This window comes from Python bivittatus, unplaced genomic scaffold (genome assembly GCF_059951505.1).
Source record: "Python bivittatus isolate LINGU-HERP-01145 unplaced genomic scaffold, Pbiv_v1 ctg000020_np1212, whole genome shotgun sequence".
NCBI classification, from domain to species: Eukaryota; Metazoa; Chordata; class Lepidosauria; order Squamata; family Pythonidae; genus Python; species Python bivittatus.
Window position 1 is genome coordinate 85,037,147 of NW_028277030.1, and position 13,255 is coordinate 85,050,401.

A 13,255-nucleotide genomic window follows, 5' to 3' on the forward strand; every position below is an offset into this window, starting at 1 on the left:
TCTGTATGAAGAGATTCAGATACTAAAATGTTTCCTGTTCGGGAGTTCAGTGTCTGAGTCTGCCTGTCACTTGGCTGTTTTTTTATTTGTTTGTTTCCCTGAGATACATCCTTCTCCAAGCTGGTGATCTCTAGAAGTGTTGGAGTATAATGTTTATCATTTCTATCTACATGGCTAAGAATGAAAGGGGGATGATGGGGCTTGTAGTCCAACTCATCTAGAAGGTGCTGAGTTGGGGAAGGCTGAACTGGTGTCATGTCTTGTGAGTAGAAGATGTGTTTGGATCCTGTGTGGGTCCTTTAGAGACAGGATGGATATGTGGATGAATATGTCTATGTGAAACCACAGATAAGCGTTCTGTATATTTGACATGTACGTGGGAAACAAGCAGTCTGACCTTCGGTTTTTACTTTTGTAATTTTGATGCTAAACTTGAATACAAGGAAGTTGAAAGTGGTGAGAAGTCTTTTTAAAATTAAACAATGATAGAATAATACAACTGATACATTGCTTGTTTGTACTGTTTACTGATTAAAATGCATTAATGTGAATAAACTGGTTAATATTTGATCTCTTTCCTTCCCATTACTTTTATAATAATATTTTGAAGACCGTTGCACATTTTTCAACATTTTGCACTTATATTGAGAAGAGAATTATTTCAAAGGAAGAAAGAAAGAAAATCTGGAAGTGCATAGAACAGACTTCCAAAATTTCCCACCTGCTAGATGTGTTGGAGTCTGCTGATTTTATTGTCTGAGAAGTATAGGTGTTGGTCTGGCACATCTGGTGGGCATCAGGTTGGGGAAGTCTAATATAAGATATAGCATGAATTATATTTTTTGCATCAACTTTCAAGCTCTCTTGTGTAAAAAGAATATAGGTTTGTTTAACCCATTTGCCTACTGATTAACTAATTTAACTTCTGATGTTTTGGTTGTAATTCTTTACTCATTAACTTATGGATTTCCTGTATTACAGTTTTGACATTTATCCCATTCCTAGATGCTTCAAGTGCTGCATCATTGAAAGGAAATATAAGGATAAAATCACCTACACGGGGGAATGGCCGCCTGTCTTTATCTGAGAGAAAATAGGGAGGAATAGTTGGCTTGTGGGTGTAGAGTTCTAGTGAATTAAACCAGTGTGTGGACTGCACAGACTCACATAGAGAATGACTAGTTCTTAACATCTGTTTGCTCTTGGATGATGGCTTTGATTGGATAGATGTTTTGGGCATGTTCATCCTTTCACGTAGTTGTGAGGTTAAAGTTTTCCTAGGGTATGTGCTACCTATTCTGTCAAATGTGGGTGTTCTTTTATTGATCTGCAAACATGATGGAGAAGGGGAAGTTGCTGCTGACTTGGTTCCTTTCCCACAAGCTAGGAAATCCAGCGGGACCTCCGACTGGGCGGCCAGCAAAGATTGCGTTCGGCTGAAGCATGAAAGCCTCCGACTGGCCCCTCTGCTTTTTCTTAGAGTATCCGCTTCCTTGTAGTTCAGCAAGTCGACAATGTCATGGAGCAGCTTTCTTTTCACAATGGCATCGGTGGCACAGTCTAAACGCAGGCCTGGACTGTGGTTTACTTCTAGAAGCCAGGGTTTCATTTTTTCATCAACCAAAATGTCGAACCCAAAGAGCTCAAAGCAGTTGGAAGTAAATGGTACTGAAGGAGTGATAGCCAACAAAGTTAGTATGACTATACGGTTGATGCTTTTCCACAGGGGCAGGTCATCAACACTACAGCTCCGTAAATAGGCCCGGAATCTGCTGAAAGTCCATTTGCAACCAGAACCAATGCCTTCTTTGTCCTTTCTGTATGATGGTCCAAACTTATTGATGCTTGTGTTTGTCAAGTGAGCATAAATGTTGTCAAGGGATCCAAGGTCAAACTTCTCTGTTGCAAACCTCACCAGTCCTTCTTCGTATATATAAATTGTAAGGGGGCAAAAGCTTGTAACACAAACATAAATACGGAGGTCCCATTTGTATCCAGAAATAAGCAAGGGGTTGCTGATATACTTTTGCACAATTACCATGCAGTCATAAACAAAATCCTTAATGTCCTGAAAAATGAGTATGCCTCTCCCACGAGATCTATCAACTGGCTTGCAGATCCAGTAACTCAGCTTTTTTCCTGGTATTTGCCTCTCCTTGGAGTACTCAGTTATAAATTTTATATAGTCATTGGGCATGATGAAAGCCACTGGACTGAACTCATAAAGGGTTGTTCCATAAATTCCCTTCATGCGTTTCAGATGTCTTGCCAAATAATCTTTCCGGGTGATCCTGATGGTTTCTGGATGGTGATTGAGCCTCTGCCATGGTTTGATGCTCCGGTGGTCTGTCATCCGGAAAGGGTAATTCCTCCAGTAGAGGTTCCAGTCTTCGTTGTCTTGTTCATGCTCATCATACTCAATCCAACCACGTTCCAATAAAATTTCACGAACTAATGCAGGTACACTATCATGTAGCCGGAACACTAGTGGCTTGTTGGTGCCTTCTGGCTCAACACTTTTTGCTGTTGTGGAACTCTTACTTCCTACAAAGTTAATAGGGGCAGGTAGTAGGGCAGAAACAATTCATTCCATTGGTTTGAATTATAATATCAGGAAAGTGATGCTATTGCTACCTTACATATTCTGGGGTAAAAAAAAAAAGCATTCTCTATAAACTAGTATCAGGACATGTTCTTTGAAGCCAGACAGTATAAAAATAACCCATTTTTCAACATTAAATGGGAATATAGGAAGCAATTTGATTATTTTCTTTGGGAATAAGGGCTCTGAACCAGGGCAAATCATGAGCAACCTGGGACCACATATTTATTTGTTTATTTTATTTTTTTATTAATCTTAAACTCTGATTTTTTTCAGCCTAGCTTGCTTTAATTGAATAATTGAAATATGAGGCATATTTACAAAACAGGTCCGTAGTTTGGATTCTCCTCCTAGCTTTCTGTACCAGAAGGAAGTCCAGCCTTCATGCTGTTGTTAAAATGTAAGAGCTCCATTGATTAAGATCAAAAGGATATCTTGTCCAACATCCTGGCTCAATGTAGCCAGCCAAATGCCTACAGAAGCCCGTAAACAGGACATGTATTCAGTAGGACCATTCTGTTAATATTACCCAGTGGCTAGTATTCAGAGGCCTGCTGCTCCTAATCCTGTTAAGTATCATATAGTTATCATGACCAACAGCCATGAATAACAACAATAACAACAATAGCTTTTGATTTAAGAGCCTTACATCATAAGCTGTACTGATCTTCATCAAGTTCATAATTCAGTACATCACACTGGTACACAGGTAGTCCTTGCTTAACAACCACAATTGGGACTGGCAACTCCATTGCTAAGTGACATGATTGTTAAATGAGACATCCCGTGACCACAACTTGCAATTTTACTGCCAGCTTCTCCATTGACTCTGCTTGTCAGAAGCCAGCAAGAAGCATGCAAATGGTGATCATGGGATGCTGTGACAGTCAGGAAAGCCCACTAGTTGCGAAGTGCCCGAATCTCAATCGCTTGACCATGGGGATGCTGTGACGGTGGTAAATGCAAGGACCAGTGGTAAAGTTACTTTTTCAGCACTGTGGTAACTTCAAATGGTTGCTAAACAGAGCTGTTGTTAACTGAGGACTACTTGTACCTATTATTGTTTAGCTAACACTGTTATTAAGTACTATTGCCATACTTCAAATAATGGTTCCCATGGACTAGTTGATTAAAAGCAATACTCCTTTTTACCGTCTTTTCCCAGCCTTGTGTCCTGTAAATGTGACTCCAATGTCCACAATTAACCAGCCATACTTGCTGGGGATTTGAGGGTCAGCTCCATTGAGAACTAAAGTTTCTCAGGACAGGAATGTTGACTATGTCAATAACCATCCAAACCAAGTGCCACTTAGTGCCAAATGCAAAGCCAAAGGAAAGGCAGGAAAAAGAAACCCAGAATTTAAACTACAGAGGATGTGGGCTCTTCTGTTGACAGAAAGCAATCAGCTGGGTAAAGTGGCTTCATCTTGGCTGTAATAACGATGCTAATCTGTCTTTAGTACTTGAGTAGTTTTCTGCTGAGCTCAAGTTGGAGAGTCTGATAATTATAGAAGCCCAGTACAACTGGAAGACATTGAGATGGGGAAAATGTATTTCTATCTATTGCTATAGTCTATCCTTGATTTAAGCTGTAATTTGAATAACTACTGTTACATTCCAGTAATATTATCTGAAATATGTACTTTGCTCTGAGGGTACACCTGTATCATGCAATGAAACAATAAATACTCTATTATTAAACCACCCAGGTAGTACACCATTTGTCAGAGCATGCTGGGAAATCTGCTGTATGTTACCCAACAGCAAAATGAACATCTCTAAAAGCTTTTACATTTGCTCTTGGAATCTTCACGGTTAAAAGTGCTTGCAACTGATTCTTGCATATTTACTCCATCAAATGTATCTTCAACTGAGTTCTTATTTCTAAGTGTTAATTCCTATGTAAGTCTTGGGTAGCCTTAGGATAACTTGTCAGCAGATTGACAGGTATCTTTTTCATACCTGCCAGAACTATGTTGGAGCATATCTAAACCCACTCAGCTAAAATAACTCAATTTATATGGATAGTATCTAGGCAAGCTTTTTAGGTGCTATACAGGTAGTCCTTGGTTAATAATCATTTGTTCAATGACTGTTCGAAGTTACGACAGTGCTGAATGAGATTTATGGCTGGTCTTCAAAGTTGTGCTGTCATGTGATTGCAATTCAGGCACTTGGCAACTGGCTTGCAATTACGATGTTTGCAGCATCCCACAGTCACGTGATCACCATTTTCGACCTTTACTGCCGGTTTCCAACAAGCAAAGTCAATGGGGAAGATGGCAGTAGGTTGCAAATGGCGATCACATGACATCATGCCTAACAACCACATGGGATTTGCCTAACGACCACAACTGGAACTACTGGAATTGCTGTGACATTGCACTTCACAACTGCACCATTTAGCGACAGAATTGCTGGTCCCAATTACCATTGTTAACTGAGGACTACCTGTACATCTACATAAGATACAAAACAGATGCTCTATCTAAAGGCATAACTTGCGTGTTTCTTTGCAATCTCCAAGGTCAGATCAAATGTCTGGCTTGGGCCATCATTTATTTGCTTGGAGACAGGTGTTTATTGGAATACAACTCCCCATCTTCCCTGACTCCTGATCATCCTGATAAGGACTTGAGATCGGTAATATCTGAGGGTTACAGATTCCACCCCTCCATGCTTAGACGCATGGAAGAAATGGGTGGATGTGGGGGAAGGAGATGAACCTGCAGTGCTTCTTGCTTATCCTACATGCAATGAGGAAGAGCTGCAGGCAATTGTGTGAACTATTCTAGATACCTTGAGTAGACTAGTGTGCTGGTGAGCTCTGTTCTGAAAAAGGATGTAACTGTGTTGGTCTAGGAGGCTATTCCTGACTTCTACCACCACAAGAAGAAATTATGAAATAATATTATTCCAAGTACAGCTAACTGGCAGGATTTGTGTTAGGAAGCCTAGCAGGTTTTCATAATTGCATACTAGCTTGAGAAGACTTCAGCAGCTGTGCTTGTGAAGGACATAAATGTTAAAACTAAATAAATAAAAAGTACCTTTCCCTGGGTTTCTCGGTTCAGCCGGATTTTCAGTACTGTAAATATGTAAAAGTGAGTATATGTCAATACTGGAAAGTAAAAAAATTGTGTAAAATACTTCAGATCAGCCTAGTAAATGGGAATGAGCTGGCACCTTATGGGATTGAAATAGCTTTTCTATCTAGTAGGTTTATGATCACTGGTGACTTGACACATGCCTGGATTTGGTTGTTCCCCACCATTTCTAGGGTTGTTCCTTCCTAACCACAAGGAAGCCAAAATGACAAAACATGCACTGTGATGTCATGACGCAAGCTCCATCCTTTTGTGCTTGCACTGCTACATCACACACAAATACGTAGCGGGATGGGGTTGTGTTGTAACATTGTGATATACATTTTGTATTTGCCTTCTATAGATACCTAGGCCATCACTGATCAGCCCAAAGACCTTTCGACAGCAGCTTGGCTACCCTGCCACTTAATTCTCTGCTCTGTCCTAATTCTCTTTGGTTAAGCTTCAATGACATTTCAGGTTGTTTATCTTGATATATGGTTATGGTCAGAGAAAAAGGAAGGAACTGGCAGTTTAGTATGTATGTGAAAAATGTTAGGGTGGAGGAACTGCTCAACGTGGATTTTGCTCAACTGTTCTTCAAAGATGGAATGATCCACAACCTCACAAAACACAAAAACAGTGTGAATAATGAACGGGAGAGAGGATTCAAGATTGATTGATTGGTTTACTTATTTACTAGCAGGTGTATTCTGCTCTGCCATAAAGTTTTCAAGTGGCAAACATCAAATAAGAAAAAACATAAAACCAACTGTAATAACAATAATTAATTGATTATGTGCCATCAAGTTGTTTTTGACTCCTAGCAACCACATAGACAGATTTTCTCCCTGAACAACAACAATAGCACTGAAAATCATAATAAAATTAATGGAAGTTCATAAATAAGATAGCAGTTCAAGATGGAGTAGGAATTAGTTATCAATTACTCCACTCTCTGGAACTAGATTAATTCCATTTGAGGGTACTAGATCAACTTGGTATGTTTTCAGTTGTTGAGCAGATGGCGACTTTTTCTCACTGGGGCCAATAAGCAGAGTTTGACATTCATGATTCTTATATTTCCGTTCTTGATATCCCTCATCCCATTGGTAGTTCTGAAAAGGTGGTTACAAAGTCCCCATCACTGATCATCATATTTTCATATTTATTTCGGTCATTGACCAATAAAAATAGATACAATAAAACAGACAACAATATTACCCCTTTCATCAATAACTACTAGCAACCATTTGTGGGCGAAGCTTACACATTACGTAGCAAAATTTTGCAACTTTTAAAGAAATAGATCTGCCTTGATTATTTAACAAATAATGCAAGTAAAAATTATTGGAATGCCCAGGGAATTTAAATAAAAGAGGGGTCATCAGCTGAAAGTGAATGTCCCTATAATACTGACAATACAAAAGAACATGGACCGTGGTTTCAATGGCACCTGTACCACAGGGGCAGTATCAAATATCATAAGGGATTTTCCCGTATTTTCCTTCTAAAACAGCTGTAGGGAGAGCGTTAAATCGAGCTAAGGATAAAGCTCTCCTGAATTTTGGGACTGTAATATGATACAAGTATGAGACTGGTTTGCTCACTAGAATTTGGTTATTTGCAATTATATTGTGGGCAAAAACAGCAATTTCTGCTTGGCCTTCTGTATCTAAGATCCTTTGTCTTAGTAGTGACCTGGCTCGGTCAAACTCTAAAGTCAAAATGGCATCGTTGGAAAACCCATAGAGACTCAGTTTCTTTTGGATAGCTGTTTTCCAGGTCATCTCAAAGTTACCTGCCAGTATTAGATGGGTCAGTCCACCAGGGTTATGGTGTAATTTTAGCCAGTGGGTAAAGATATTAATCCATAGATTGGTTTCAAGTGTACTGACTCCTGCTTCCCGTCGGAGTACTGCATTTGGAACACAGCTGGGTACCTGGAAGATGTTTCTTAGAAATTTTGTTTGAACTCTTTCCAAGGTAATCATGTTGTTGTATGGTCCTAACTGGGCCCCGTATAACAGTTGTGCTCGAGCTTTGGCTGCAAACAACTTAATTGCAGCAGGAATAAACTGCGCTCCTCTGGAAAAGTAATAGGTTTGGATGGCTAAGGCAGGCCTCTGGGCGTTACGAGTTACATAGTCCAGATGGACATTTCTATTTCCTGAGGCTTGGAAAACAATCCCTATTTATTTGAAGACTTTAACCTGCTCAATGGACTGTCTGCCTAAATTCCAACTTCTTTGTTTAGGGCGTTTAGAAAAAGTAAGGATCTTAGTCTTGGTATAATTTATTATTAATTCCTCCTCAATACAATAATCTATAAGTGAGCTCAAAGCTCTCTTAAGGCCAATAGAGGTTAATGATAGACTTACTGCATTATCAGCATACAATAATAAGTTAATATGTCTTTGAGCTAATTTAGGGGGCTGGACATCACTGATCATTAATGCCTTTACTTGTACTAAGTCTTGTTTTGCTTTGCCTCTTCCTGATCTTCCCCATCCTTGGGGCAAAGTCCTATATTTTACTTACGTTATGTTATACCCTTGTTTACTGACTGTAGAACATGAAATGACCATTTCATAGTAACAGGCCTGCTGACTTTTTTTTTTTCTGATCCTTATTTCTGATACTAGTACATGTTTCTCTTCATCCTGTGAAACTTTCACCCTTAACGCTCTTTCACCTGATGGTTTCTGTAGGGAAAAGGGTGTTACTGCAGGCCAAACAGCAGGCTAAGTTGTATTTCTCTGATGAATTGGAAAGACTCTGCCACCACTATCAACAGCAAAAACATCGCTTTCAGAAATACCCCTATATTTACAACCCTAAGGACTGGGTATGGTGAGATAGCTTAGTGATAGCCAGATCTATCTTATCCTTTGCATCTCCATTTTCAAAGAAATTATTGGATCCCTAAATATCAGCATTTTAATTAGGAGACAAATATTGGTAAGAAAACATTGCAAACCATAGTTCCTCCGTAGCTGCGCAAATGTTATCTTTTCCATGGCTGGAGTCTGCCTTTTGCCAGAGTGTCATCTTGACCATCTCACGCCAATTTGAAGCTTTCCTCCTTCCATTCTAAATGTTCACCTTTTGAAGTAAAGCCACCTTTTGAATGTATTGCTTACAAGTTCCAGATCACCATGGGAACTCATGATGTGCTTCCTGTTGCACATTCCAACATTCTGTTTCCTTGTTCTTTTTTCTTCTTTATAGAATATTCAGTGATATTCAAACATCACCCACTGGACAATTGCCAAATCACTATTATCTGTTTCTGAGATACACATGTATAGAGGGGGCAACAAGCACTATGTAATACTTAATCCCCCCTGAGATATGAACAAAAGTTGCAGAAGATGAAATCAAAATATCCATTGCATATTTTTTTTCCTTGTAGCTCTCATTGTATTGAATTAAACAAGTATACTATAATGCAGAATCTTTGATGTTGTTGTTTCTACCGTTTGAAATAGTTTTTTATTAGTTGTAATCTTTAAGGAAGGCTATAGTTTTAATTCCTCTGATATATTTATTTAGCCTTCAGTGATATACACACAGATATAGAAGTTAAGTCCATTGATTAATAGATGATACTTCTGAATACACATCTATAAAATGGCGTTATTTTACTTTTTAGTTCAAAAAAGACTAAAAGTACCATAAAAGCAGCAAAATATCTATGCAAATATTAAATGAATAAAATGAAATAGATACAGTAAACAAATATTTTTAAGCAAAAAGAAAACAATTTAAAGATTGACATTAGATTTACTGCCACATTTACTTTAAAGCTCAAAAAGCTTCTGAAAAAACTGCAGGGCCCATGAAGTAGTCCATGTATGGGGAGCTCCTGGATAGCACATTGAGCAGGACAGAGGTCACCTGGTCAGAACCTTTTCCCCACAAGTGGGTGATACTGTTTCTTTATTTTATATTAAGGTTTGCTTTATAAATTCTTTCCAAAAAGATCATGCCAAGGAAAATCTTATGGGTAAATAAAACTGAAGGGAAAGCATCAGAAAAGGAGCCCTCTTTCTGAGCCTTTTCAGCAGCAAACTGTCTATGCTGAGAGGGAAATCCCGTCCTTGAGAATTTGTTGAAGAATTCCTCCTTCAATGTATTGTCGAAGGCTTTCACGGCCGGCATACGATGGCTGGTGTGGGTCTTCCGGGTTGTGTGGCCGTGGTCTTGAAGTCTTGTTTCCTAACGTTTCGCCAGCACCTGTGACTGGCATCTTCAGAGTGCAGGAGCACAGACAAGAGCAGTTCTCTCTGTGCCCAGGGTGAAGTGATTCCTCCTTCCCCTGCAAGAATTCAGGCAAATCCATCACCCAGTTTCTCTGATCACAAATTTGATGGAAAACTTTGAAAAATCCTTTGAGCCAGTTCTGTTTATAGTGAGGCCAGAAACAAAAAGGGGAGTGGGCACAGTAGCAGTAGCACTGGCATGAATTGGGTGCACAACCCAATCTCAACTGTAGTCTGAACTTAATGTAGGTTCTGACCAGTTTTCAAAGGCAACCCCCATTAGAGCAGACTGACCTTCTGCAATTCCTAGTTGTTATACCCATTGAATGGGTGGTGATTTGTAGGGCTGTGCAAAGCATCTGAACTCCTCAGAGCATCAAAGCAGTTACATTGCTTGTAAGTTGCTTCAGAAGCTGATTTCTATGGTTTCCACATGTATATCTATGCATAGATAGCACTTCTATCAGGATTGCCCAGTGAAGTAACAGAGCTGTGTGCATTCTTTTTTGAGATCATCAAGGTAATTAACAGAAGAAAAGGTAGGCATACATGCAGCAGTATTAACAATAAAATGTAGCTTCAAAACTAATAATCAGATTACTAAAAAAATTTTAAAAAATGATAAAATCCATTGTAGGCAGAACAGTTCCAAAAAATGTGACCATATTGGTTGAAAGTCTTTTCCCTTGCTCTTTTCTGTGTGTGGGAGAACCTTAATAAAACAATCCACGGCTACAGATCAGGTGTAGCACTTCTACTGGAACTTCCTTCATTTGAAAGCAGCTGCATAGGAACACTCATGCTCAGTCAGATAGCCTTCGAAGCAGCTGTGTGAGCCTTGCCAAGGACACTGATGCTTGAACACTTCCAAAAGAGGTGCTTTCTTCATGCTGAGGCTCTTGTGAAGCACCTCTTTCAAATGCTTTCCACAGCTCCAGTTATTTGTATGTTTATAGGCCTACCTGAGTTGTATTATAATCAGTGTTCAATTAATACAGCAGATGAGCACATATTCAATTGCTGATGCCATTGGGTTCAAATTGCCCTTTTCTACTTAAGCTATTCTTTCAACCTTCAAAGATAAGTTAATATCTCAATATTACAAATCGGGTTGTGGATATGTATGTGATTTCCCTATGGTAGTTATTGAAGCATCACAAATAGGAGGAAGTTACTCAAGAAGAAGTTAAAGAAGGTCAGAATATGTTCAAATATTAATTTACAAGTATAGATACACATTTAGAAATGAAATAGAGAAACTACATTTTTATTGCAGGGGAAAGTTCTGACCAGATGACCTCTTTTCAGCTCAGTCTGTTATCCAGGAGCTTCCCATGCATGGATAACTTAATGGCTATTGCTGTTTCTTCATAAGCTTCTTGATCTTGGACTGGAAGCCTTTCAAATAAAAGATGCCTTCCAGCACATCTGTCATCTGGCAATCCTTCAAACATAGGCCAGTCCTCTGGGAAGTAGGTATATCCTCCTGCTCCCAAGCTTGCCTCCAGCTACCTAATTTCCAATGTTTTTTTTTTTTTTTTTTGCAGTCTTAGCCATTTCATTACTTTTGCTCTCAGTTCAGTTTTTCTGCGGTAAGTGAGCTAAGATCTATACTTCTTTGGAGTGGAAGGTTCACATACCTTTCCCTTAGCTGGTGCTCTTTCAGCATAGCAATTATCTTCGTGGTCCTCAGCACAATATATCTGGTCCAGCCCTGCCTCAGGGAGAAGGCGTTGGTTAACTTTGCATCTCTACTTTGGTTGACTTTTTAAGGTTCAGGTGAATATTTGAAGGCAACCGCATTAACAGCTGCTTCGTATCTGGATCTTTCACAGAACAAGTAAGTCACAAAGATTCAAACAGTCGCCTAGCAATGTGAAACAGAGATCTTATGAACAAAAGCAAATACTGCCATTGTCACAAAAACCTTCAACTATTTACTTTCCAGTCCTAAGCAGGATCAGAGAGATCTTAGATTACCGACTATTTTAAAGGTCCTGCAAAGTTCATCAGTTAAGTTCTCTTTAGCCTGGAAACAAGAGATATTTGCAGGCAATAAATGCCTAGAAGGATCACTTGAAATAACTGCAGAAGTTGATAAAAAATATGAATAGATGTATTTTTATTTTTTCTTTATTTTCTTTTTCCTCTTTTGTATAGTAACCTTTTTTCTTTTTTCAGTTTTAAAAAGAATTTTTAAATTGCATTGCAATTTACAATTTCATAATTTTACTGTATGATCTATATGTACTGTTATTCCTGATATTTGTATTCTGCATAGTTTAATAGCGATTTTTGGGATCAAGGATAGAAAAAGAAAAATACTGCAGAAGTTGCTAATGCACAACTCCCAGATTAGGTTTGTATTGTCTGAATGTCATTCATACAAAAGGTTGATCAGCACTGTCCAGTTGCCCTGTCACCAGAAAAGAGGCAGAAACAGATGACATCTCCTTCTAATAATCCCCCAATCTCCTTCAAAGGGAGCCCAGGTCGCGTTTCTCTGCTGAACATTTTCCCGTTCCACTGCCTCGAGGGCCCCTGTTTGGGCAGAGTGCTTCAGCTGATTGGAGGCTAACCAGCAGTTCATTGGCTACTGGCAGAGGAAGGACCTCTTCTGCATTTTTATCTAGTTATGTAATATTTAATTTAATCCTATGCCCACCTTTCTCACTTGGCAGGGCAAGAGAGTCCATCAGTTACATTACCATATATTAATTACATTAACATTTCTGCTCTAAAAGCTGGTGCTCTGGGCTTCCCTTAGGTTCTTGTCACTTCAGCAATGGCATTATCCTGTAACATAATTGCCTAGTGTTTTACCAAGTTTTAAAAATTTCACTCCTCTTTAGAAAAATCTTGTGTGACAGTTCACAGAACATAGTTCAGAAACTAAAACTGAAGGGTTTGCAATGGAATGCAATAGCCAACAGCTTGGCTTGAGGTAGTCTAAAGATTCCATCCAGTGTGAAAAGAATGGTCTGACTCCTCCATGTGGTACAAGGTTTGCATCTAGCAGAATGTCTTAGCTCACATGGGGTCACAGAGGTCAGAAAAGATCATGTTTCTCTCAGGAAACTCAGCTTGTTTCTGAATGTACCTATCTGCAGGAAATACATCCAGTCTGTATCAGAGTCGATCATTTGACAGTTTTCTATATGGGGAGATGGCCTATTGCCCAGGATTCTTAACTCTAGAGAAAATGTTCATGCCTACTGATTTCAACAAGATCTAGTTGCAACAGTCAATTTATATCTGCTATGTCAACACGAATCATTTAGTGCAAAAAAAAAAAAATGTTT

The 13,255-nt window shown here is 39.0% G+C and overlaps 1 protein-coding gene across 1 annotated transcript; it reads right to left on the reverse strand.

The window, feature by feature from the left end:
* Nucleotides 1-913: 913 nt before the first annotated feature.
* Nucleotides 914-13,096, reverse strand: TTLL2 (tubulin tyrosine ligase like 2). Its single transcript, XM_088131002.1, has 4 exons — nt 13,054-13,096; nt 11,568-11,667; nt 5,653-5,690; nt 914-2,544 (listed from the first exon to the last, which is right to left on the reverse strand). Exons 1-4 carry the CDS (start codon nt 13,094-13,096, stop codon nt 914-916), a joined length of 1,812 nt encoding a protein of 603 aa, XP_087987128.1.
* Nucleotides 13,097-13,255: the final 159 nt, after the last annotated feature.